The sequence below is a fragment of the Chrysoperla carnea genome, chromosome 5, assembly GCF_905475395.1.
Source record: "Chrysoperla carnea chromosome 5, inChrCarn1.1, whole genome shotgun sequence".
In the NCBI taxonomy this organism is placed as follows: Eukaryota; Metazoa; Arthropoda; class Insecta; order Neuroptera; family Chrysopidae; genus Chrysoperla; species Chrysoperla carnea.
Genome location: NC_058341.1, coordinates 55,211,275 through 55,239,045, shown reverse-complemented (window position 1 = coordinate 55,239,045; position 27,771 = coordinate 55,211,275). Strand labels below are relative to the sequence as shown.

Genomic DNA, 27,771 nt, shown 5'->3' with positions numbered 1-27,771 from the left:
CTCGCAATAAAATCGAAACCATCATAACTGATAAAATTTTACGACAGATTATGGAAAATTGCTTCGAAAAAACAGAAATGTGCGAAGCAGATAATTTACTCTATTCTTCAATTGGTTTTCTAAAAAATTAAAGATCTAACATTCTGAAACACTTGTAAAAATACATACAAAAATAATTTTTTATTATACAGATAATATATTTTTATTAATGAAAAAAATCATAATAATTAACAAAATGTTTTTTTTTTGTTCGTTACAATAATTAAAAGAAAAAATTGAGTAATTCCAGAGCACATTTTTTGATTATTTCAAAACAAATCCCACATGAAAATATAACGAGAAAACCAGAGAAAAAAGATTCAATTTTCTTTTTGAAGATTACTAGTAAAGTTATAAAAAAAGAAAGACCTTTTGTTCTAATAAGTTAACAATGTGACAATTTCCAAAAACAAACCAAACATGTTTCACATGATTTTTTTCTTCAAGCAACAGGGAGATAAGAGCCCAATCCAAAATAATAAAAAATAAACACAAATTTTGTTATTACAGTGAAACCTGTAATACAGCACATCATGCACACCCTATCAAGAGTCATGTTAAAAATCATGTGGTTTTAAAAAATAAGACAATTTTATAGTGAGGTTTCACTGTAATTTTGGATCATATATTTTATTTTCCCTTCATATCAAAATTATGTGAGAGGATTTTTCTATCCCGATTTTTATATTCTATTTATCCTTTTAAAAAAATCGGGTATCCATATATAAATGCCGTCCATTTTTTTCTCACAATTTGAAATCAGACGCATTTCTAAAAATTAACTCAAAAGTACACATTTTTCGTCGCATGCGAAAAATTTTCGCATTTAGATTTGTTCACCTTTGACCTTTTAGCGATTTCTTCCATTTTGCATGAAATGTTGTAATATGTTCTAATGCAATACCAGCAGTTTGTGCCAAACCGGTGTAACTAATTTCTTTGGGACCATCATAAAAATTGTTGCTATGATTGGTTGTTCCATTTGGGATGTTTGGTGATTGTTTGCCAGTTAAAAGGGTTACCAAGTCTAATGAGTCCTTTTGTTGTCGCGTTAAAAAGTAACAGCATTCGATTATTTGGATGTAAATAAATGCATTTTTATCCTTTTTCTTCGGGTATTTTATTAATGGTATTGATGTGTGTTCATGGTTACGCTGAGCACGTAAAAATCGATTACCACGTTGAAATTGGGCCTCTAACCATCGTATTGCGTCACGTGCTTTTCCGGTTTCACGTTTTAATTCATCTAGATTTGATACCACTGTTAAAAAAAAAATAAAAATTGTTATTACATCATACCCTTCAAAATTTTGAATTTTTGTTTATTATGTATGTAAAAGTTGGGTCCTTTTTTTCAGCTTCACATTTACAGATTGCCACAAGATCAACTTTGCTACAAATTTCTTGACGTTTCTCGATTTTTCAATATAATTTAAGAAATGATGATGTTTTTCAATATTGGGTTTTATGCAATTATCAAACAAATTTTTTTAATTCTTGATTTTTTATGTTTTAATTGACAAGTTTAAAAGATTTGCAACAGATTCAAACAAAATTTATGACTCAATTTTTGAATTTTCTGTGGTAAGTAAAACCCAGAAGTCACGAAAATCTGGTTTCTTTGACATAAGATGTCATAAGACTAATTAATTTATTATTTTTTGTTTGTTTAATAACTTTTTGTATACAAATTTAAACATAAAAATCGATTTACAAACAATTTGTCGAGTTAATCCTAAGTAAAGAGAATTTAAAAAAATTACACGTATACAAGGAATCGAACCAAAGTCTCTTGGGTTCATGTTAAGTGCTTTATCCATTGAGCTAAATACACATTAAGGGCACTATCTAGGAAAGTATTGACTATCATATACATATAAAAATTCATTTAATAGAAAAAATTGTACAGTATGTCTAGAGCGTGTATGGACCAGTTCGTAAAGTGCTTGGTGTGAATCCAAGATATTCTGGTATACGTGTATTACGAAAATCTCTCTCTTCTTATGCGATTTTGACCTCAGGAAATTATACATCCAATCCGATCCAAATGTATGATTTTTGTATATCGTGAGCCAAAATTATATTATGTAGTACCTCCCTTTTGAAAAATCAAATCACAATAACTTTTAAAACCCCATGCTAAAGGCAATTTTTTTAATTGATTTCAAGAAATTTCTTATATTTAGCCAAATGAAATGATTTTTCATGTCGAATAAAAACCGAGACAAAACTTTTTTTTTTAAATTATTTTTCAATTTTTTCTGTTATAAATCACTAATAATTTTCATTCAATTTTCACCACCCAGTCATTTGACCCATTGTTTTTCGATTCTGTATCCTATCTATACTTTCCAAAAACAGGGACAACGCAATTTTAAATTTCTTGCTATCTTCTTACCCGAATCAATTTACGATTTTTTTATACTTCTAGTTATTGTTGATTTTCATAATAATTTTGATCAAACATATTCCCTGATAATTCGAAATGTTTGCGGTTTGTAACCACACTCAGAATTTGGATCATTTTATTAAAATTTTCAAAGACTTACCGATAGATGGAACCACAACAATAAATTTGCGAGCGGCGACCAATTGTTTAATTAAATGTGTATGATGTATTAATGCTTCGGTATCTAATACCAAATATGGTGATAGGGCAGTGCGGCCACGTACTTTACATTCTAAGTCACGAACTTCGGCTGCTAACCATAGCTGACCCATACTTTTCATTAATTCACCACGTGATATTGGTTGTCCTGGATCACCGGTTTCATCTGTTTTACGATTGTTTTCGTCCTGTTTATAAACAAACAAATAATTATTTTTAAAATGAAATCGATAAAAAATTTTAATACTTTCAATATTATTTCTCACATAATTGGTATGAAAGGTTCAAATAGATTCAACTCTCTTCTTGCCTTTCAACAAATACAAGTTCTTTGAAAAATAAAATAATTTATAATAATTGTTTACAAACAAAGTATTCAGAAATTTCTATTACTTTAATGATTATAAGGAATTCTAATATCAAAGGTCATCATAACATGTTTTTTGTATACAGGGTGCAAATAATTAAAAGACCCACGCATCAACCTGAATGTGATAACCAAAAGATAGTGAATAGTTTAAATAGCCAGCCGCCTGTCCATGACTTTTGGGTGGAGAAAGATCATCATCACTAGACAAGTATTCGGACAACGAAGACACTCATAAATATTCAAATTGAGTTTGATAATGAAATTAAAACGTCGATCTTTCAGAACATTTGTAAGACATTCTGTAGTATAATTTTAAGGACCACCCATTACCATCCTTGGATAATCCTACCTCCTACAAACTAATTACTTAAGTTGTGATACTAATTATCAGTAGTTTTAATCACATTAACAAAAGCAGTCTAGCATAATTAAAATTTGAGTATAATTAAAAATAGAAATATAACTTTCACTTTTATTTAACGCCCGTGTCCGTGATATAAAAGGCAAAATTATTTTTAAATTTTAATTTTGTCGGGACTGAAGTAACAATTTTATGTTTTAAGTGTTGAGTTTTCTTTAAAAATGGTAAGTAAAATTTTTTCGAATTTCATTAAAATCATTTTCAGTACATTTTTTTTAATTTTTTGTTTTAGAAATTGCTAATTTGCCTCGGTATAGTCGGTTTAATTCACAGTGTACCGTTATCGTTTAACATAAATGCTGGATTAACAGGAAAACCATTTCCCATCACAAGAGGATTTTTGGGTGCAGCTAAAAAAACCGTAGATGCAATAAGTAGACCAATTGAAAATGCACAGTTTTCATTATCCGGTAACGTAGGAGGAGGTAGCCAAACAAATAGTGTAAGACATCAAAGTGAACGATCATATTCATCATCAAATTTAAATTCCGGCCTGGCAACATCTAGCCAAAATAGTGCGAGTTTCTCACTTTCAAAAAGTGCAAGTCTTGGTTCGAATATTGATTCATCCAGTCAACAAATTGAAAGATCATTTTCATCTGGAAGTCAGAGAAGCTTAAATTCGGCCAGAAGAGGAAGTTTATCACTTTCAAGAAGTGGAAGTTTAAGTTCCAATATTGATTCATCGAGTCAGCATAGTTTACGATCTACTTCATCGAATGTTAGAGGGCAATCCAGCTTAGGTACAAGTTTATCAAATCGTCGCGCAGAGGGTGCAAGCTTATCACTTTCAAGAAGTACAAATTTAGATTCCAATATTGATTCATCAAGTCATCAAATCGAAAGTGGCTTTGGAGCAGTTTCAAATCTTGGAGGACAAGCCACCTTAGGTACAAATTTAATAAGCCAAGGGGAGGGTGCAAGTTTATCACTATCAAGAAGTGGAAGTTTAGGTTCCAATATTGATTCATCGAGTCAGCATAGTTTACGATCTACTTCATCGAATGTTAGAGGACAATCCAGCTTAGGTACAAGTTTAGCAAGTCGTCGCGCAGAGGGTGCAAGCTTATCACTTTCAAGAAGTACAAATTTAGATTCCAATATTGATTCATCAAGTCATCAAATCGAAAGTGGCTTGGGAGCAGTTTCATCAAATCTTGGAGGACAAGCCACCTTAGGTGCAAATTTAATAAGCCAAGGAGAGGGTGCAAGTTTATCACTATCAAGAAGTGGAAGTTTAGGTTCAAATGTTGTTTCATCAAGCCATCAGATTGAAAGTGGCTTTGGGGCAGTTTCATCCAATCTTGGAGGACAAGCCACCTTAGGTGCAAATTTGGTAGGCCAAGGAGAGGGTGCAAGTTTATCACTTTCAAGAAGTGGAAGTTTAGATTCAAATGTTGTTTCATCAAGCCATCAGATTGAAAGTGGTTTTGGAGCAGTTTCATCCAACCTTGGAGAACAAGCCAGCTTAGATTCAAGTTTAGTTAGCCAAGCAGAGGGTGCAAGTTCATCACTATCAAGAAGTGGAAGTTTAGGTTCCAATTTTGATTCATCAAGTCATCAGATTGAAAGTGATTTTCAAGCAATTTCATCGAATGTAAGAGGACAAGCCAACTTAGGTGCAAGTTTAGCAAGCCAAGCAGGTGCAAGTTTATCACTTTCAAGAAGTGGAAGCTTAGATTCCACTATCGATTCATCAAGCCATCATATTAGAAATAATATGAGATCAAGTTTATCAAATATTGGCGGAATACAAGAACATTTCGAAACAGGCTTAGCAAAAACAAATAGCCATCATCAGGCATCAAACTTTTTAAAATCAACATCAGCCTTAAATGTTGATTCTTCGGCTCAACATCAAATTGAAAGTTCTTTATCTGTTCAAGGAGTTGGTTCATCTATTGCTGAAGAAAGTGTAGAAAATTACCCCATTGGATATTCAAAATCACATAATTTTGGATCTGATTCGTTAATAGAAAGTGGTGGAGTTCGATCTTATGATGAGGCAGTTGGCTTAGAAGAGTTATCACGTCGTCAAAATGCCAACGCGCATTATACATTTTCCACAGATATCAAAGACAATATTAACGATTTAACACAAGAGCGGGCAGAAGTTCGAGATGGTTTAAATGTACGTGGACATTACTCTTACAGTGATGGAAATATCAGATATATTGTACATTACGTGGCTGATGAAAATGGATATCGAGTTGAAAAGTAAGTAGAACTTTCGATGAAACTGTTTTTTTCTTAATTAATCCGATCTTTTATGTTTGCAGACAAGAAACCATAAAATTAGAAGGGCCTAAAGTAAATCCACTTGGTACAGCAGAAATTGATGCAAAAAATAATGATGTAGTAATTCGTTATGGAGTGCGAAGTATTCCAATCAATAATGGAACTTTAATTATTAGAAAATAATTTTAATAAATAAATTTTGTTGTTTATTTGTGTTTTTATTTCAATTGAGAAAATCCTTTCTAAGGCACCCCTAATAATCGAGGTATTAAAACCGAAAAATGATCAAAAGCTCGGAATTTATAAGTACACCTCCGATTTATATGGAACCGGGCGCAAACTGTTCGTACGAACTTCTAAGCCCGCTCATGAGCGTAAATTTAAAGACCACACTTTCTGGCTAAACTGACTTTTTTCTACACTCTATACGAACAGTTTGCGCACGGTCCTGTAAAAATCGGAGGTGTACTTTTAAGGCAAGTATGATATTATTAAAGGTCTGAATAAAGAGACTGCATTATCCTGGATAAACAGAAGACGGTCTACCAAAGCGGATCAAAAGATCATCAGCATGAACTCTTATTTTTGATTGTAGCTTTTACAAAGATACAATTCCCATATTTTACAAAGATACGCTCGTTTTTTATTCATTGTAGCTTTTAAAAAATCAAAGACGGATGGACATTAGGTTTCTTGCACTTGGTTCACAGATATTTGATCAAAAATAAATTAACTTAATTCAAAGCATTGTCGGTAAAACTCTGCGAATTCCTCTCTTTTTTCACTATTTCATTTTTGGAGGAATTGTTGGAATCAAATATTCGTAAAACAAAAAAATCTGATGAGAAGAAAATCAAGAAGAATTGTAATGAAAGGGGAGCCTAATTAAAAATTAAAATGTGATACTTACATTTAAAACATTCATTAATGGTGGATTACAATCACCATTCTCCGAAATAATATCCGCAACTTCAAAACGTCGTTCCATTTCACTATAATTTACACCGGTTTCCGGTATAGTTTTTAAAAAATGTCCAAAATCAATTAATTTATATAAACGTATCAAAGCTTCCTCTTTTGGTAAATAAATTTTATATGACTCTAACCAGTTAATTTGTTTTTGAGCGCTCTTCAAAATCGTCACATTTTTTAGTATAATATCCTCGGGTAACGCAATAGTTGGATGAATTTTATCCAAAAGTTCTGGACTCACTTTAACATTATTCAAATAACGCTTATTTTGTTTCGTATCTATATTAATAAGATTAATTAATTGAATAATCCGTTGAATCAGTATTCGACTACTTTGTCCACAAGCTTTAATAATTTCGATATCCCCTAGCAACCAATCCGATAAGATTTTGATACTTTGTAAGATCCCTTCATCCGCGATCAATTCAAGCACATCATTTGGATCTAATCGACGTAATTTTCGAACAGATTCTTTTAACTGTTCATTTGTATCTCCGCCGTTGGTCTCAATTTTTGTTGAGATAATGGTCGTATTTGAAGCCGAATTTGTGTCTTCATATTCTTCAATTTCAGATTCATCTGTATCGGTTGTACTTTCTTCGGATATATCCGAATTAAAATCATCCTCTTCGTCATCGGAACTTGTACTATTATATGGTATATCCGTATCACTTAAATCGGAGTCCTCGCTGCTATTAATCCGTTTACGACGCCGACGTAATTTCAATATTGATTTTCGTTTCATGGATTTCTTAACAGGTTCAGGACTAATAATCGATAAATTAAGGACACTATCTTGTATATGTTGTACAACTTCCTTGACTAATTGGGAATAAATCGCTAATGTGAATGCAACCACGGCCGAAACTTTTCGAGATGATTTGGACTGTAATTTTGAAATACATAGTAAACACATTACGACCATTTTGAAAATAATATCCGTACGAATATATTGTGGGGTTATAATTTCCGTTTTTGAATTTCCTCCCTGGACATCATCCTCAATGCTACTTTCCTCTGATTCACTAGATAATGGTTTTGGATAGGTAATACATGTTTGAAGATCTAATAAAGTCTCCTGACATAATGAATTCATAACTTCAATCTTAATTTGTTTATCAAAGAACCAGATATAAATTAAATATAAAAATCGAGTTATTAAACGTTTTATATGGTTTATGGGGTCTTCTGGTGATTCCGAAGATGTTTTTTTATTGATTGAAGATATTTCGTCGTATACAATGGAATTTTTTTCGAATAAACGAACTAAATTTCCTTCACTTCCATCAAAAGGTTGTGGACATGATAAACAACGCATGTAATGGTAAGCCGCGTCTAATGAATAATTGTGGTTAATTGCGAGACTTCCAAGTTGATTATGTGGAATACCTAAGTCGGGATTAAAGTTAAATGCTTGAACGTAGTAGCGTATTGCTAATACTGGGTCTTGATCGGGATGTATTTCAAGTCGATAACGACTCAAATCGCCTGCAACCAAAAGTTAAAATCGTTACTAACATTGTTAAATTTATTTTGGTTTAACGTTTATCTGTTTTTCTTTTTTCTGGGTTATTGATTCACAATTACCAAATTGGAGATAAGAAGAGTCTATTGAGGTACAGAAAGCAAAATTCGAGGCCGTGTTTTGGAAAATTCTACCCTATTCTTCAAGGTAAATACAAAAAATAAACTTACCTAAGTAAATTAAACAGCGATGTAAAGAATTTTTCGCCCATTCTTTTAATTTTTGATCAATTTTATTCGATTTTGACTGATTTATTGACGTGGATGTTGAAGTTGTAATAAATGAAAAATCAATAGTACCAAATAAATTTAAATCATATTCATGTTGTAATCGTGCTATAGTATGATAATAATGACCAATACCAGCATTTATATGTGCATCAATATACGCAACTTCATCTGCAGTGTAAATATGTTGTTGATGTTTATGATGATTTGTTGTTATATTGTTATGATGATTTGTAGTTGTATTGTTATGATGATTTGTAGATGATGATTTAAAACGCTTTGCAGTTGATATAACATCATAATATGATTTACGCCATAATAATTCCTCACATTTTATGCCATATTGTAATGGATGTGAAAAAATTAGTTTTTCACAATGGACACGTAAACGACATCGATTTGATAATTGTAATGGTGTGAATAAATCTCGTATTGTTGATGCCCGGCCACGAGATTCATCTAATATACGTGCTGTATCACTGATGTATCTAAATTTTAAAAACAAAAAAAACAAACCTATGTTAGTTTAACATAAATAAATGAAAAAGATAGTAATAAATATTTGGGGAAGAAAAAGATATGTGAGCAAAAATAGAACAGGATCTCACTTATGGGCAAAGGTGAATCAACCGGAGATCCTCGGAAGTAGTAATGTTTTTTTTTTTTGTGTATAATAATCTTGAACTCAATTTTGTATTAAATACTTATAAAAAATCAGTTAGTAATACGTATTATATTTTTATTCTTAAATAGAATGAACCTTCAGATCAAATTAGAGCGAAAATTATTTAAAGATGTCTCTGCTAATAGCCATGGCGAAAAAGACAAAGTAGACACATACCTACAGACGCGCGTTTACAAAGCGGCGCGCGCGTGGAAGTATTTAAACAAACATAATTATCTTAATAAGAAAATTACAGCCCGTCCGTTGATATTGACATTTGTACAGTTTATCAAATGTATGACAGTCTAATTCATATAATTACTGCGAAAAGGAAAAATTTTGATAAAAATATGAACAGCAAGACTTAAAACTCTCAATAATCAAAGAATATGAAAAAGACACAAAGAGGGTGCGGAAGATAAAGTACACACCAAATGAATCTGCCGAAGATATTACTTCTTACTTATCTGGTTGGGAAACATTAAAAGTGGCAGTATATCTAATAATTATAGACAGACTTGTGGTTGAACTTCGAAAGTGGCGAAAATTGTACAGCAATTTTTACAGTAAATTTTCGCTTTTAAACAACGCTGCAGAAGTTCAAAATAGAGCAAGTATATTAGTAACGATGTATTCTGATGATTTATTATCCGATTTATTTATATTCCGATGTATGGCGCTAATTTTTGATACTGCCTTCTACTGGCGAATTTCTTAATCCGTCTATGTTTATGGAGGAAGCTAACTTTGAGCAGCTGAATTTTTTATTCTATTTTATTTGAACCATCATCAAGTGATCGGAAACAAACAATTTTCTACCATTTTTTTGCTCTTTTCATAAGAGAATTTCAAATTTTTTCTTTTTGAAAAATTGGAAATAACTTTTTGTTTCAGAATTTGATAAAACTCGATACATATAGTGATTTTGACCTCAAATATTCATATATCTGTTCGTATAATCATGGGATACACCGTTTTTAAAATATAATTCAAAATCTCATATCAAAGACTGCTTTCTCGAGTTTCTTCAGATAATTTCATGAAAAATATTCTTTTTACTAGTCAATAACCATACTTTTGTGACATTTGGGTTCTAATTACTTAAGAAAGGTATTATTTACCCTATTAAGGTATTATTTACCCTATATATTCTACTAAAGAACATCGAAAAAATCATAAAATTTGATTGTAATTTATTTAAAAATCATTGTAAGGCAATTAAAACCCAAAATTGATTTTATTGTTGGATAATTCATAAGACTTCTTAGATTCATCCGAATTGCAACCTCTTTACTTAAATCTTATGTGAGAATAAGTAGAAAATTCCTGATATTCAACATATCACCTGGTTGAATTATATTCTCCTGGGGAACGGAGGTGTTAAAGTTTTAAATGAATTCCTACAAACTCGGTAAGGAAAAACAAATTTTTAATAAAATGGCAAGCATGTAAAAGAAAATTTTCGCTTCCAAGGCATTGGTATGAAATGCAATACTTATTATATTATTTATTTATTTTTACGAAATCAGCTACAAATAATTTTTCGAATTACCTCCAATCAGTAAACATTATTCACACTCACATGGATTTAGGTCCAAATATTAATATTAATAAAAAAATTTAAACTTGTTCTATTAAGAAATATACCTCTATTATGAAACTTTTTTTACTTTAAATATACTTTCGGAAAGGAAACTTATAAGATATCTATAATTTTTTAAGATCAAATCCAATATTTCATCATAAAATCTGATAAAAATTAATAGCTTTCTTATCTAATATCATCTATTAACACGCTATTAACCTTGAAAAGTCCACTTGAATAAATGTTTACATGCAATTTTTAGCCATATGTTTTATAGGTTAAAAAATTCGCTGGTAATTCTCCAGAAATTTCGAAACACCCTGTTTTTTAAGGTTAATGTAAAATGAAGGTCATTTTATAATATATTTAATTAAATTAAGAAACAAGAATTCCGTAAAACTAGGCTGAAAGAAAATTTACCTGTATAAACGTCTAATCTTTTCTTGATCTCCCTGAGAACGTGAAAGATCCGTAGATGTTGAATCATATAATTTCTCCATTTTTTTTGTTCACTATTTATGTTTTGTTTCACCTCATTATTTTTATCACATATATCAAGAATAAAAATAACATTTTCCTTGACTGATCACCAATTCTTCCGAATCAATTTTTCTGTCATACATTTTCATGATACCATTTTCAAATACAAAAATATTTTAAAATTATAACCACATCTAATCTTGTTCAATCCAAAGTCCATTTCGTGTGGGAGTTTTTGTAAGTTTTCAATAATTTTATACTCTATAGAAGCAGAATATGCTTTTACATTCTATTTTCTTTCTAGTACACACAAAACATTGTCTGTTAACGACACTTTGATATAACGAATTCGTGATCAATTACATAAACGAATATTATTCACGATGTAAAACTTTGATTTTCAATTTTTACATAATGTGATGTAAGCTACAATTTTATTTAGATTATGTACAAAACTACCATCTATTGGAATATATTCGAAGTAGAACAACCGGCGGTAAATTGAAAAAAATAATTGCATAAATATTATTAAATTTATAATTTAAGTCGAAATAAATTTTTGTAAGAAATATATTTCCATCAAAAAATTGACAGTTTTTCACATTTAATGACAGAAACATAATAAATATTTATCAATTGTTTTTTTAAATATTTCCCAAACAAACTATATGTCCTTTTACGAATAAAATTTAATCTAGCTTTTATCCACATTACATGAAAAGGATGAAAAGATAAATCGAAAACATCTAATTAAATCGAGAATTTTAGACTAAATTTAAACTAAATCAGTCCAGTTTTCATGGACAGTTTTCGCTGTTAAAAACGAGTTAATTTTATAGCCCATAATACAATTTTTGAAACATGGATACGAATTATACCAACTTTTAACTCCCTTCTTGATTGTAATTTGTCCCTTGCATGTCCTACTATATCAATGGGTTCTCAGGTGATGATACGCAGGAATGGTTTGGTAAAATAATAATTTTAGTATGTTTAACAATTACCCATCATCAAATTGTGGCGCCGCGGATATATCCTAATCTCCCCAAGAACTTCTTTAAAATTTCATTGATAGGATTATTTCTGCTATGATACCCAAGAACATTCTACAAAAGCGGTTAGATCCCCTAGTTTCTGAATTCGCCTTTAGATTTAAACATCCTGATCTGCTGGTTTTCTGATCTGGACGGTTTTTACTTTATTATATTATAAATATAATAAAGTATTGTGATCGAAAAAAAAATCGATATCGGGGCTTCAACGGAAATACACGTTTTGAGGTTCCCTGATTCCAAAAAAGTGGTTTTTTAAAAAATGTTGCGTCCGTCGGTATGTCGGTATATGTCTGTTACCAAGCTGCAGTCTTCAATTTTCAACCGATTTTTCTCAAACTCGGTACAGAGGTTCAGTTTGGTCATAATTCCAGACGATTTTGTCATTTTTTCCCTAGGCCTTTTTTCAAGGGTATTTCCCTCTAGGTCAAAACAGGATTTTTGGGGTTTTCTCAAAAACGGCTCTAAAGATTTCGATTAAACTAGGCACAAGGCTAGACCTTAAGGTGTTCCTAGAATTGGTATAAGCCACATATCCGGGAAAATTCGAGAAGGCCCACACCCTAGAGAAAACCTTTTCAAATACAGGAAAATGGGATTTTCTAGGGAGAGGCTGAGGGGACAGCAGTGAAACTTCGTATCAGGGTTTATATCAACAAGGTCCTAGGTTTGATATAGCTCCCCCCTGGGACTCCTTCACTTGTAGCCGTGGAGCCGGAGGGGATGAAATCGTCAAAAGTGGTCAAATCAACCCTACCCAAAATTGATCAAATATTATTTAAAATGTCTTTTTAAGTAACTTTTGTAACTTGGTAATCTTTGCTTAACCTCACCCTTACCAAACTACATCCTTCTAAATATTATATTAAATCCAATAAATACCTAAGCCTGTTCCTCATTACTTGTTTTTAAATAATTCTTACAATTGGCTGCTTTCAATAAAAATATTACAAGAATAATCAATTTTATAATATAATAAAGTCTTGTCCGATGTTTCGGACCGTTTATTTAGTTTACAGAAACATTTTAGTTGTAAGGAGGCCACGGAACCTTATAGTACCTATGAATTTTTTGCCTCACACTTAACAGTTTCTAGTTTCTACATTACATAGTCAAAAATTTGATAGAAAAATTAACTTGTATGTTTTAGCTCAAAATTTTACTTCAACCGGATTTCATTATAATTCACCGATACTCATACTTTGGTTAGACGTCATTTATTTTTCTACATGTTATCTGTTTCGATAAAAAAGAATATATTGTTTACTGTAGTAAACAAGGTTATCAAATTTTCAGCAATTCTTAACCTTTCAAAGATTTTTCCAATTCGTGGATAATGATACGTTCAAAATTCAATTATGAGTAAAATGTATACTATAAATTTTTTTAATTTTCCAACTTAAAAACTTTCCACCCACAATTTATTAGCAGTTGTATAATAATTTATTTTTACATTAAAAATTTATTAATATGCCTTTATTAATAACATTGATAAACTTGTTTTGTGATTGATGCGGTCAATATGGTATCTGTCTGCCGTGAGGACATATTGTAATTAAAATAGATAATTTTGCTCTTGGTGGGGTATTTTATATTGTTTATAAAATTTTTATCAAGAATAAACTGTGCCAGTGTCTGTTATTATGAACTGGTTAATATTATAACAAAATTTAAACGTGAAACATACTTCCATACTTTAGTGAATTCAAAGAAATTGAAAAGTGTTAACCGCCGCGAACAAATTCAGCCAAACAATGGCAGAGGCTAAAAAACAATCCAATGAATCCTTAAGTAGGGATTTAAATGTATCCAAAATGGTTATCGATACAGATTGTATGACATTACCCAGATTTATATTAAAACTTCAAAAGCAAGTTCCACAAGCTACAGGTGAATTTACACATTTAATGGTTTCCATACAATCTGCTGTTAAAGCTGTAAGCGCTGCTGTCAGAAAAGCTGGAATCGCAAGTTTGTAAGTATGTGTTTTTAATCCTTATGACGTCACATGACACACCTCTAACAATAAACCGGTTTTAAAAATTTTGGACTTTAGTCAGGATTTAAAAAATATTTTTTTGTTGATAAAATTTGACCTAGGGCAAATCGTTATCAATTTAAATAGTTTGAAAACTTACCAAACGCTCTCCGCTGTTTTGTGGTCGTATTAAAATTACAAAAATTCTATTCATCTAGTAAGTCGAAAATAAAACATATCGAATTTAATGCCATTATTATTTATGACAATCATTTGTAGATTTTTCGAATATTCATTATTTTTTTATTATAAAATAAAAGAAAATTTATAAACATTATTTAGAAGGAAAATACAGCTTTATTGATTAAAATTTAAAAAAAAAAACCCGACTTTAAAAAAAATAATTATTTATTAAAATATAGGCATGGATTGGTCGGTACATCAAATGTTCAAGGTGAAGAGGTGAAAAAACTAGATCTTTTGGCTAATGAGCTTTTTATTAACATGCTGAGATCTTCGTATACAACATGTGCATTGATTTCTGAAGAAAATGAACACCTGATACAGGTTTTTAATTTATTTTTTTAGTATTTACCAAAATTTTAAGACTTTTTATGATATTAAATCATTTTTCATAATACTGACTGCAGGTTTCCTGTTAGTAAATTTTACTAAGCAAAACCTTTCCTGATAACGTTTAAGAAATTTGATAATTTGTAGTTAAAAGAAAATGTTATGTATATCCTCTTTGTGTATATCAGCATATCAGTCATGGAGACAACACATATCAATGATCGCGCGTAGACGTGTTTTCTGCGCAAATGGCATTTCTTAACATAGGAAATATCTTTGGCGCCGGCGCAAACAGCAGATAAATTAACACCTATGACAAGTTACTTTGCGGTTTGGTATTTTGGTTCGCAGTCAAATGCAAAAGAACTGAATCTAAAAAAAATTATGGTTAAAATCATGCAATTTTCATATATACTTTGGAAATTTTTGAAATAAGAAAAATTCCTTTCATAAAACGCTAACAATCATAACTGCTTGAAATGGCGACTCTTTCAAAATCAGTGGACTGTTAAAAATGACTACTTAGAAAAATTAAAAATTTGGCACATAATGCCGCAAGCGTTGTTACTAACTTTATTTGAAATAAAGTTAGGGGCGCAAGAGGTTTTTTCTCGAAACAAAAGTGATATGACACACCCATGTTCTTACCGTGGGTATTCGTTATTTATCATCTAAGCCTTAAATCGTGAAGAATCTTTAGTTCTTATTGCCAAATTTTCAATTTTTCCGTTTTAGACATATTTACAATGCCATTCATTTCTTCTGAAATTTCAATACCCTGTATCTAGAAAAGGTCGCTTTCCCTGAAATAAGTGTATTGAGAAATTGCCATTATTTTAACGTTATCTACTATTTGATAAAATCCTGCTTAACCACCATGTATAGTGAATTTTACAAATTTAGTGAAACTATTCTTCTTTCTGATTCTTCATATCATTTATAGAACTTTGTATGAACTTTTTGTTAATTTGAAATAACGAAAAGCCACGTCATTAGAAATTAACCAAGCAACGCGGGCCACATAATTTTGATTGGAAAATTCTAATTACGACTCTTTCGCATAGAAATTTCACTCTTAGGCGGTTGAAAGGTACAACTGTTATAAATAACATTTTCTTGTTAAGAACTTCTCTTTTCCTGCAAGAGTTATCACAGTCACCAATACGAGTTAACTATATTGAATTACCCGACAAATTATCCATTAACATGATTTTTTTTTATAGATAGGTGACAAATATTCTGGAAAATATATTGTATGTTTTGATCCATTAGATGGGTCCTCAAATATTGATTGTTTAGTATCAATTGGCTCAATATTTGCCATTTATAAAAAACATCATGAGGAAGAAAAGGGATTTAAACCAGATGATTATTTAAGACCTGGTAGACAATTAGTAGCAGCCGGCTATGCATTATATGGAAGTGCGACAATGCTTGTTCTTGCAACAGACATCGGTAATTCTTTACTTTTGCCAGATTGAAGAAAATTTTTAACTGTGAATTTTTCCTCCAGGTGGTGTAAATGGATTTATTCTTGATCCAACGGTTGGTGAATTTATATTAACTGAACCCGATATGAAAATACCTCGTAAAGGTAAAATTTATTCAGTTAATGAAGGTTATACACACCAATGGTCCAAAGGTATTGCACAATATGTAGCAGATAAAAAAGATCCAGCTAAAGGAAAACCATATGCGGCACGATATGTTGGATCTATGGTTGCCGATGTGCATAGAACTATTAAATATGGTGGAATCTTTTTGTATCCAGCAACAAAGGATGCACCAAATGGCAAGGTATGCTTTAATAATATAAAATTTTAAATAAAAACCCTTTTTCAAAATTAAAAAAGAATTATCTTTGATGGAATTGTGAACCTGTCGTAATCTGAAATACTTGATATTTTATATATATTCGAAAAAGATTAAAGCCACACTGAAACGCACAATCATTAGAGGGTAGATTTTTCGTCCAAATAAATTTAATACAAGAACCTTAAGAACCTGATGTCAATTTATTTTTTGCAATTTAAGAGTTATCCACTGAAAAAAATTATAAACATTACAAATTTTTCGTAATTTGATTAAAACTAGGTGGTTGTTCAATAAGATATTACCTAGTAAATGAGACATTTCAAAGGGTTCATTTTGCCCAAAAAGATGTTACCACTTAAATGAGAGAAACGCATTGTCCAAAAAAATGAATGTAGCGGTAATATAATTTTTTAAAACTTATTATATATACATAATACTTTTACCCGCGGCTTCGCCCGTGATGATTCATTTCAATGCACCCACTAAATGATTCATTTAAAGAATCATTGGTTCTTTATTTAGAGAACGTATGTACCTTGTTCTCACTTACACTCTCTATGTACCACTCGCAATATAGACAATTCCAACTTTAGAGACAAATTCACCAGGTGCTATCGTTCAATTCACTTGTCCCCGCTTAGCCCGCCTTCTAAACACAAACTTTAGTTTCATCATTTTGAAAATAAGGCGGCTATTTAGTATAGGCATTAGTTTGGAATGTGTAAGCACACGCTGTGCTCGCAAGGAGGCTCTGCCAATTTTCCCAGTGCAGCCTTGACTCTGCATCACGGCAAACGTAAAAAAAGTAATTTTAAAGGCTATTTTTTGCGAATTTTGGTGAAGAGAAGAGATGATCTGCGTTAAAAATTTAAAGTTTTTGATCTTTTACTGTAAGATTCATGGAATTTTATTTCGAAAGCAAATATTTAAATATTTAAAAATTTTCAGCTTCGACTTTTATATGAGGCTAATCCAATGGCATATATTATTGAAAGAGCTGGTGGTATGGCTAGTACCGGAAAGATTGCAATATTAGATGTTGTTCCAACAAAAATTCACGAACGTGTTCCAGTAATTTTAGGATCAGCTCTCGATGTTCAAGAATGTTTGGAAACTTCTGAGAAATGTGAAACAAATAATTAAACGATTTTAATTAATTTTATTAATAAAGAGATTTTTTTAAATTTACTATTTTTTTATTTTATGTTACAAATTTTCATGCAGAGGCTGTCACTGATGGCGCATATGATTTACAAAATCGTTGAAAATCTAATTTTTTCTGTTCATAATTTTTCACATATCGATGATTTGGTGATAAATCTTTTAATTGTGAAAGATAACGATTTGCAACCTAAACAAAAATCGAAATATTAATAATTAATTAAACATTTAAGTTGATCTAAAATAGCTTACATCCGATTTTCCTTGATGGTGTGATAGAACAATCATATTAATAAGTGTATCAGGGTCGTTAGGATCTTTTCCTAGTGCGTCTTGTAAAGCTTCTTCAGCTTCTTTGTATTTGCCTTGACTTATAAATGCAACCGCTTGGCCATTTAACAACGCCGACGTTTCACCATATTTATCAACTAATTCTTGGTATATGTAATAAGCATCTTGAATTTTTTCTCCACCCTAAGAAAGAAGATAGATTAATTTTGGTGTTTTAAATAACGTAGAGAACTAAGGTAACGTAAATATACTAACGGTAAAAATATAAACCCAAGCTTGAACCAATTGGGTGATTGTAGCATCGTCGTCTTTCTCAACCATTTTTTTCATTTCAATCCGTGCCAAATCAGGTCGATGCAATTGATAATAAATTTGCACACTTAAAGCTTTACATTCAAGATTATCAGTGTAAAAACAATATTCTAGAGCACTGTCTAAATTGCCTTCTTCATAATATATTGTTGCACAAATTAATCGATACAAGTCATTATCATCTGCAGCTTCACTATCGGTAGGTGCTGCTTTTTCTAAACTAGCAATTATTTGTGGACGTTTTGCTGGGTTTGCCTTATAATCAGCTAGCATTCGTAAATGTTGTAATTTTTTATTTGAATTTGGTTTGATTTCATCGAATAAGACACGGTATTTCCCTTGAGCAATGTATGCCCGGTACATGAAAACGTCTCGTTCCAATACCAGTTCCAGAGAGGTTACCTATCCAATTATCAAGATAAATTGAATTTTGAGGTTGAAAATAAACTAAAAACATTTAGCATACCTTGGATTTTTGTGCTTCGTTTATACATTGCTGATAATTTCCAATGTAATAATTATTTTTTACATCGAATAATTCATCTCCTTCTGTTTGCTGACGTGCCATTTTGACATTTGTTATTAGTGTTGTCAGAAGTTAAATGTTGTATATAGCGACTCTATTAGTATCGACCGAGAACTACTGATAACCTGCAGCAGCGCCATTAGTTACTCTAGTAACGTAATGAGAAACTAGCGCAGGAATTGAACTTTTAATTGTTGTTGAAACTCGATTTTTATAGAGTAATTTTTCTCAAAATACGAGTGTCTTTAAAGATTGAATGAGTAGTTTTTAATATATTGCCTGAAATTCAGTCCTTGTTTTATAATGTTTCTGGAGATATATCGTAAATACTCTTCTAATTATCAAATAAGCTGCATTTTAATGTTGCCGTTTTAGGTCTTAATTATTCTAAATAATTCAGAGTCACGAAAATCTGGCTGATTTTGCGACTAACCAAAAATCTCACTTATGGTTCTCGAGAGTTTTGATTCTCGAGAAATCAGTCCCAAAATTCGCGAGATTTAAGGTCATATATCTTGAAATACGTAAATATCGTACCATATGAACGAAATTTTGACAATTCTGAGTCAAAATTACCTTTAAATATGAATTTTATTAATATAGAGAAAAAAAAAAATTTACCCCTAGAAAAATTGGTTGGTATACGGGTATACAATTAATTTTCTCCTATTTTCCTTAAAAGTTGATTTTAAATTAATTTTGTCCTAGCAAAAGCGATTGAAACATATTTTTAAATGTTCCGAATAATGATTTCTAAAAAATACCTGTACCATAAAAATCAAAATCGAAATTAGTTAATGTAGACGCAAAAATGTTGCTTATGCTTAAAATCCGATTTGTGTCTTTCAAAAAAACCGACCCACAGTCTTCTAGGAGACAAAATTACAAAAGTTGAAAAACTAGTTCAAAGAAATCTATCTGATTAATAAAGGAATATGGTCAGAAATTTTTTTTCGCATTACTCCGTATATACAGATTGAAATATCTGTCAACCCTTTGAGTGATATAGCACCCCATACTTGAGGCATAGTGAAACAAAAATTTCGAAGAGGATTGCCGATAACTTCATTTTGGAGACATATTTTTTAAGTTTGATATTGTGTTGTATTGTTTTACTAACTTTTAATATTACATCACGAGTTTTATTGTTTATTTTGAATATTTTTTTTGGCCCACTTTGCCCCATTATCCCCTATTCCTTTTTATTAATTTAAGTATGACCCTTTTTATAAAAACATTTTACAAAAACAAGATTTTACCTGATTCTAAAAATTTATAAACAGAAAATAATGATATTAAAGCCATGAGCTGTCATTAAAAACTCTTGATAACAACATAATTTTAATTTTTAGAAGTGATAAGGTTTTTGTGTATGTTTTTGAAAGTTTCAAGAAGTGAAAGTGATTTGAAAATTTTAAATGATTTTAAACATTTTACGATTATGTGGCGGTTAAAAACATTAGATAATGTTCAAAATATTACAAATTATAATGATTATTTTAATTGTGAATAATTGTTGTGAATTTAGTGCAAAATTTAGCAATAAAAATTTCGATAATATTAATTGCAGTGGAATGACTGAAATGGAATTACGTGAAATATTGGGACCAGCTTATAATCCACGGTATATGAGTATACAAGAGCCTCAAAAAGTGACATCGATCGATGAGAAAACTGGTTTAAAACGTACTATTGGTGATTTCGCACCAAATTTTTATGTTGACGGAGATTTTGGCACAAATTTGGATGAAAATGATGACGATATAGCATTGTTACCTGCATGGAGTACAAAATATAGTTTGGAAGATGTTATTGACTATAATCGAAGTCGAGAAAAACGGTCACCGATGTCAGTTTCGAAACGATTTAAAAAGTATGTTAATTTTTTTAATTACTGGAATTTTTATTCTGGTACCCCTGACAACAGAGCTATACCCATGTTGTGGGGGTATCGGAGCAATTTCATTCGATATCCCTCAAACTGCAACATTCCCTCCCCAATTTTCTGGATTCGATGTATACAGAATGTACGGTATAAAAATATGGTAAAATTTTTGTATTTCAGTATTATGGGAGAATTGGACATGATCTCAAATGGTGGGAGTAAGAATAATAATAATCAACGTGCCAGACCTTGGGAATGTGAATCACGAATACGTTGGATAGATTTAGGACGTGAATATTTTCCACGTTATTTACGTACTGTTGAATGTTTAGCACATGACTGTTGGTATGGTCACTATACTTGCAAACCACGTTCGTTTACTGTGAAAATGTTAAGAAAGCGAGGAGGTTTATGTGCACCAATCAAAGATGGGCAAGATAAACGAAAAATTGGACAAGAAGGTTTACCAATGGATCTTCGACAATTATGGGTGTGGGAGGAACGCGCTGTTACATTTTGTTGTGATTGTTCAGCTTAGAAGAGTAACTGTGATATTCTGTGGCCTAATATCTTGACTATGAAGCCGATGTTACCAGGTTTTATTTGCAATTTTATAGTACTTGAAATTTAAAAAGCTTCTTTCACATTTTCACTTGGAATTTTTTTAATTTGCCAAAAAAGATCAAAATCATAGTTGAAATCATGTTTCTAAATCATTTTGACCTATACATTAAAACATTTACTTATCGTTAGATGCAGAACAGCACCTTCTGAGTAGCAAATTTATTAATTCAATTCCTATTTATTAAAATATATTGGGAATATTATTACATAAATAACGAAATTATAGTGTATAAAAATTCGCCCAAAAACTTGTGTATTACTGATTTGAATTAATTAATTTCATGGATAACTGATTTCCCGTTCACACTTCTGCCTTGGGACCGATTCCATTCGCTTCATATTAAAAAAGACATAAGAAAAGACCTTAGCACCTACAAATTTCTCTAATGGGTTAGACTGAGATCAAAGACTATTAATTTCATTATATGACTAGACTTGTAGGTTCCTCGATCATATTTTGGCCTCGGAGCCGATTCCATTCGATTTGGCATAAAGTACATTATAAGGCACCTTAAGAACATAAAATTTCTATAATGGGCTAGAATAGGACTAAAAAAATTCTTAATTTTGTAATCATTTGTGATTTGATGGTTCCTTGACCACATTTCAGCGTCGGGACCGGTTCCATTCGTTTTCACTTAAAAATATACACCAGAAAAGACCTAAAGACCAACAAATTTCTCCAATGAGATTTTAGTTACAGATCTGAAATTCAATTATACTGGAAATTTGTGTCTTAAATTCCGTAAAGCCTTTTAAGTACTTACTTGAGAATGTGAAAGAGGATAAATAAGCATGTGTTGAATATAAATCATTTAAAAATAAACGAATTGTTTTGTTAAAATAAAATTTTATTCAAATTAAAATTGTTATATTATTTTAAAATATGATTAGAAATTAAGGTAACTAAAAATATATATCGATACCAATAATTATATTAATTTAAAAAAAATGTGTTTTAATTTTAATAAAAATATATATATTATTACTTTTTATACAGGGTGTTTTCTGTGTACGATTAATATAAACTAAATGGCGTATAAATATTACAAAAACAAATTTGAAATTAGTATGAAACCGGAAGAACCAAAAAAGGTTCAATTTCACACTTAGTTCATTTATAGATCTAAGGTCAAGCGTCTCAAATTTCCAGAGGTTCTGAAATGACTGTCAAATACTTTGCCTGGCCCTAGATCTAGTCATATCGAAAACGCAAAATACGAATGAAATTTAAAATATAGTTGGTCTGCCTGTCTCATGGAGGGATAATTTAGATTAAGTAAGAATTTTTCTAGTGTAATTGATATTTTTCAACTCTCATCAGAAATTGGTAATTTTTTTCTCTAAGAACATTTAAGAAATGCATCATATTATAAAGTTTTCGATTTTACGCCATTTTGGAACACCTTGTATACGCAGAGTCCCACAAAATATTTTGCATATTAAAAATTTTTTCTTTTTTTAATAATAAAATTTGATAATAAATTCGTTAAATTAAGTTAAATAATAATTAATAATTTGTTTAAATTATTTTGGCAGTGTCGTATTAATTATACTGTACAAAAGGCAGTGAAAAAAATTTGCAAAAAATTCATTTTAACTACAAAAAATATTTGATAAAAAATACTGCCTATCTGGTTTCACCCCACATATCTCCTCTTGGCGAATTATAATTGTCGAGTAATTTATTTACAATAAATTATGATTTATTTTCTGGATGATTTATTAACTACTAATCGTAAATGTAAGTTTAATGGTTGTTCAAAACTGCCAATATCTGTTTGTATTTTATTCGATTCTTCGCTTTCAACCGGCTCTCCATGTATGTGCAAATCAAAGATGTCCGGTTTTTTTAATCGTCGACGGAAATGTAATATCCATATACCATGTTTTTTCACTAATTCAAATTTATTTTTTTCGTTACCTTTCACGATTTGATACTCCATTGGAACCTGTGGAAAATAAAATTTACCAATTTTTCTTTGATTATTATGTGATTTCTCGATGAATCTTTACCTTAATTGCAGGTTGCAGCTTAATAATTTGCGTTCGATGTTTAGTTTCATCTAAAGTCAAATTTAAAATAAGTACTTGATCATTAATTTTATGTCGTCGATGGCGTATTGGTGATTTTTGTTTAAATAATGCTTTAATTGATTCAGGATATCGACTCGACAATTCTGAAGAGTTCGTATGACGTCGATGTCTTCCATTTAACTACAAAAAATTCACAAATTAACCAAGTAACCAGGTATATCCATATAACTTTCTTACCTTGCATGAGAAACACCCTTCGGAAGATAACAATTTGCTATTATCTTGTGGATCGGGCGATCGAATTGGGAATATTGGAACATTTCCAATATCTTCCCCAAAACCAGTTCCAGTGGCTAAACAATGACCTTGAGCAATACGTTGATATCCTTGTGGACAACCACATGAAATTCCAGCAGTTCCACTTTGACACCCAAAAGCGCATGGCGCTCCAGAACATCCTAAACTAACTTGCAAACATAGCTGAACACTATTATCAAATTGGAAACCATCTGCACACCCACAACGATAACTTCCTAGGGTGTTAATACATTGTGCGGTTCCACCACAAGGATTATCTAAGCACTCATTTTGGTCGATACACTGATTATAGTAATGATGTTGCATATATCCTGGAGGACATGCGTTGCAACGATAACCTCCAATACGATTCTGGCAACTTTGAGTACATTTCGAATCATCAGAGCATTCATCGTAATCGATGCAGAAAATACCAGTGGAATCTAATTTAAATCCTCGTGGACATATGCATTTGTAGCTACCCAAAGTGTTGATACATGTTCCAGGTTTGGCGCAAATAGTATTTTCTTCATTCTCAGCGCATTCATCAATTTCTAAACAATTATCACCGACTTGTCGATATCCACTGGGGCATGCGCACTTATAACTACCTTCTGTGTTAATACACTCATGTTGACAAACATGTTGACCGGTTTGACATTCATCAATGTCTCGACATGTGATACCATCGGGGTTCAGAACATATCCTGCAGGGCAAGAACATTTGTAACTACCATCGGTGTTGTGACATGAGAACTGACATGGCGATGGTGTATTCAGGCATTCATTGATATCTGTAAAAAATAGTTTATAATTATGGCGTTCATTTTGGAGGAATTTGTTGATGTTTAGGTGATCAATTTAACACAAACCTATACAGTGTGTTTTTCGATGATCGGGTTTGTATCCTTTGTTGCACATACATCTATAAGAGCCGTGCGTGTTTATACATTCACCGTTTCGGCATAAATCTGGTATAGTACGGCATTCGTCGATATCTGAAATATCAATTGAATTTTCAATGATTAAATTAATAATGAAGGCGAAGCATACTTGAGAAATATGTTCATAAAATATAGTCGCGGAGAACAGTATCGGAGTTATTAAAATAACATAAAAATGAATAATAAAATTTAGCTCCAATACTTAATGTTCCAAAATAGTAATCCATGAAAATTGAATTTTTTTTTGCTAAGATATGCATCAAAACAAAATCATTTCACCCGGTTATAAATAACATTCTTGGACCACACACTTCTTACTCTTGGACTTTACATCAAATTTTTAAGTGAAATTAAAACAAACCAGTGAGAAAAATTGCCGAAAAATGTCATACTTTATAAGCAAAATTCGTTCAAATAATATTTTGACAAATCTTTCCAAGTGTAGTTCGAGTCTTACATATAAAAATACACAAAAGTTTTTAATAAAAAATGCGAAAAATTTTCACGAAACAAAAACAGACGACACAGAACCATTTGAAATGAAAAAAGCACGATTAATGTTTCAATCACGTTTGGTCGGATCGTTGGAGGATGGATTAATGTTAAGTAATTTCTTGTCCAAATACTTAAATGTAATGTCAAAACAACAGATCAATCAATATGATAAAATCATTAATAGTAATTTAGCGAAAGATTTGTGTAAATGGATAAAACGGCGACATAACAGCAAAAAATCGCCAGAAATGGAAAATAAAAAAGTTGTACCCGTTTTAGTATCAAATGACATTGATCCAAAACCTCAAGATTTTGAAGATTCAACTCATCAAATGATCAGCGTAGATGAACGCTTAACAACTAATAAATCGTAAATTTTGTTTTAGAATACTTGTGTGAATTATTGCTTATAAAAAATGTAACATTCAAAGATTCTAATTTTTTATTTTGGAACAATTTGGGAAAAATTTTCTTTTGTTTTAATTTTTTTGACTGGTTTTTCTTATAATAAGTTTATCTGGACGTGGGAACAAAATTTAAAATTAATCAAAAGATTAAAGAGGGAAACTCTTATTTTTATTACTCATACAAAGTATATACAATATACAGAGTGTTTCAATTAGTCACAGTCTCGGCAATAGTTTGTATAAGGTGTGTATTTGTGAACTCGATAAAAAATTATTTTTTAATAAAAAAATTTTTGATGATAAAATTAATCTTGCAACGAAGGTCCAAGAATCTAGAGAAAATTGTTTGAATTCTTGGGAAATTAAAATTGTTTAAAATTTTTGTAAGCTAGATTTTTAATTGATGTATGTGTTGGATCGTATCGGGAAGATAGCCTTACAAAATGAAAGTTGCCTAGTTGAATATCAATATGTTTGCAAATAAGAATAAGAGTCAGTTAAGAATGTTGAGATGGACTGGTAAGAACAAATCTGTCCCCTATCTCTTTTATCGGGTAAGGCATAGATGTGGCGATCGTGGTAAAAATTGGTAACAATGTTCAACATAATGTGCTTACGAAATACTTTCATAATTAGCCATTTCTTGGCATAAAGACCAACCTTCGTAAAATATTTACCGTTTCTGGCATACGTTCCAACACAAATCATTTTTACTGTTCAAAGAAAATTTATTACATGTAAAGTATGTAAAATTTACAGATTGTTCAGTAATTAACTCACGAATCAATCTGTAAAATGTATGTATTTTTGATTCTCTAAACAAAAATTATTTTTTGTAAATTGTGTTATAATAAAATAAAATGAATTTTGATGAATATATTTACCGTTTCCATCAACTGTCATTCCACTTCCTTGACACATTTCAGTGTATGCGTCTGTGTTGCGTTCTGGACATAATTCACAATGTGGTCCCCAAGCTTCACCCATTGTACAACAGCAATCTTGACGAGATACTTTCATAATATCTTTGGGCGTTTCACTACAACGCCCACCTACCAGTTTCTTGAAACAGTATCCTTGACGATGATCTTGAACAGACAAATATTTAATCTGAATTTTGTTAATTCAAACACACAAAAAAGTGGAATATCTAGCAGTAAAACTTCGAAAAAAGATTCGTAGTGAATGATTCCACACAAACTCATTTTAAAACTAGCTGTTCATGTGAGTGCGACCCCCCTTATGGTTCACAAATTCAACTTTTCCGATTATGAAAATTACTTTCCATAATTACCACTGTGAACAGTAGTCTTAGGGCTTACGGTGATATTTTCATCAAAAGCTGCATTTTATGCAGAAAGCAAGCCACTTCGCACAGTGATACTAGGGACCAAAATAAATGATTTCGTCCGAGGAAACACAATTTTCATCCACTGGAATTCAAGATGGCGGCCATTTTCCAAAATGGCATATGCATAATTTAAAACATTTACAGGATCAAAACGGTTGCACCGATTTAAGCGAGTGAGGTGTCAATCAATTCGTATTGACACCTCTAATCAAAAGAAAAACATACCATTCGAAAAATTAAAGATGGCGGCGAAATATTAAGAAAATTGTGTAATTTATCAATTAATTTTTTCATTCTAGTGAAAATAACAGCTAAATATCCTATGATGAAGGTCAAATATTTTTTGTTTAAATAAAACTTGAGAATATTACCTACAAAATAAAAAAAATTTCGTCACAATCCGTCGAGTAGTTTTTGAATTATACGCATTACAAAAAAAGGGTGGTTTTAAAAGCCTTCATTGTACGTAATGTGATGCACTATCTAATCAAAACGAATTCAGTGATTTCAGTAATTTATATAGGAAATGATTTTTCATGGTATTGTCATGATATGACGTCTGTGAAAACCGGCTTAGTGCAAGTTGAACTCGCGCATAAATTCGTACCGATACACACACAATTTTTTTTGGTCACAATTTACAAAAACTTTAACCTAGAATGCTTTTCGGAGTGGCAACAGGGAATTTCTAACAACTTTTGGAGGAATTAGAGAAATATATATACATATAATAAATATCATATTTTTCCGCTTATTCGTACTCCTCTTTTTCTTCTTCGTCCGATATGGTTAAACTGAAAGAAGAGAAAATTCATATTAAATCAGTTCAAAATATACCTAATATAATTTATAAACAGTAAGTAAAAAATTATATACCTTTCGTTTTTGCAGCTG

General features: G+C 31.0%; 5 protein-coding genes across 5 annotated transcripts in view; 2 read left to right on the top strand and 3 right to left on the bottom strand.

Annotated features, from left to right (window-relative positions):
- Positions 1-289: 289 nt before the first annotated feature.
- Positions 290-11,521, bottom strand: LOC123300395 (protein SMG5). The gene is made up of 5 exons (XM_044882966.1): positions 11,070-11,521; positions 8,344-8,888; positions 6,587-8,136; positions 2,589-2,835; positions 290-1,300 (listed from the first exon to the last, which is right to left on the bottom strand). The coding sequence occupies exons 1-5, from the start codon at positions 11,147-11,149 to the stop codon at positions 876-878; spliced, it is 2,847 nt and encodes a 948-aa protein (XP_044738901.1). The 5' UTR covers positions 11,150-11,521; the 3' UTR covers positions 290-875.
- Positions 11,522-13,759: 2,238 nt separating this feature from the next.
- Positions 13,760-17,725, top strand: LOC123300030 (fructose-1,6-bisphosphatase 1). The gene is made up of 5 exons (XM_044882487.1): positions 13,760-14,156; positions 14,582-14,726; positions 15,956-16,187; positions 16,246-16,529; positions 17,496-17,725. Exons 1-5 carry the CDS (start codon positions 13,936-13,938, stop codon positions 17,688-17,690), a joined length of 1,077 nt encoding a protein of 358 aa, XP_044738422.1. The 5' UTR covers positions 13,760-13,935; the 3' UTR covers positions 17,691-17,725.
- A 10-nt stretch (positions 17,726-17,735) lies between these two features.
- On the bottom strand, positions 17,736-18,927 carry LOC123300031 (coatomer subunit epsilon). The gene is made up of 4 exons (XM_044882488.1): positions 18,778-18,927; positions 18,255-18,713; positions 17,961-18,182; positions 17,736-17,898 (listed from the first exon to the last, which is right to left on the bottom strand). The coding sequence occupies exons 1-4, from the start codon at positions 18,877-18,879 to the stop codon at positions 17,764-17,766; spliced, it is 918 nt and encodes a 305-aa protein (XP_044738423.1). The 5' UTR covers positions 18,880-18,927; the 3' UTR covers positions 17,736-17,763.
- A 1,411-nt stretch (positions 18,928-20,338) lies between these two features.
- LOC123300676 (protein trunk) lies at positions 20,339-22,136 on the top strand. Its single transcript, XM_044883287.1, has 2 exons — positions 20,339-20,710; positions 20,903-22,136. Exons 1-2 carry the CDS (start codon positions 20,412-20,414, stop codon positions 21,258-21,260), a joined length of 657 nt encoding a protein of 218 aa, XP_044739222.1. The 5' UTR covers positions 20,339-20,411; the 3' UTR covers positions 21,261-22,136.
- Positions 22,137-22,309: 173 nt separating this feature from the next.
- The window catches only part of LOC123301241 (fibrillin-2-like), an 89,298-nt gene continuing 83,836 nt past the window's right edge, over positions 22,310-27,771 (bottom strand). Inside the window, exons 22-26 of the mRNA XM_044883976.1 lie at positions 26,411-26,614; positions 24,553-24,678; positions 23,621-24,474; positions 23,363-23,563; positions 22,310-23,298 (exon numbers count right to left, since the gene is read on the bottom strand). Of these exons, the coding sequence (XP_044739911.1) occupies positions 23,053-23,298; positions 23,363-23,563; positions 23,621-24,474; positions 24,553-24,678; positions 26,411-26,614 (1,631 nt within the window). The 3' untranslated portion in view covers positions 22,310-23,052. The remainder of the gene's footprint in view (positions 23,299-23,362; positions 23,564-23,620; positions 24,475-24,552; positions 24,679-26,410; positions 26,615-27,771) is intronic.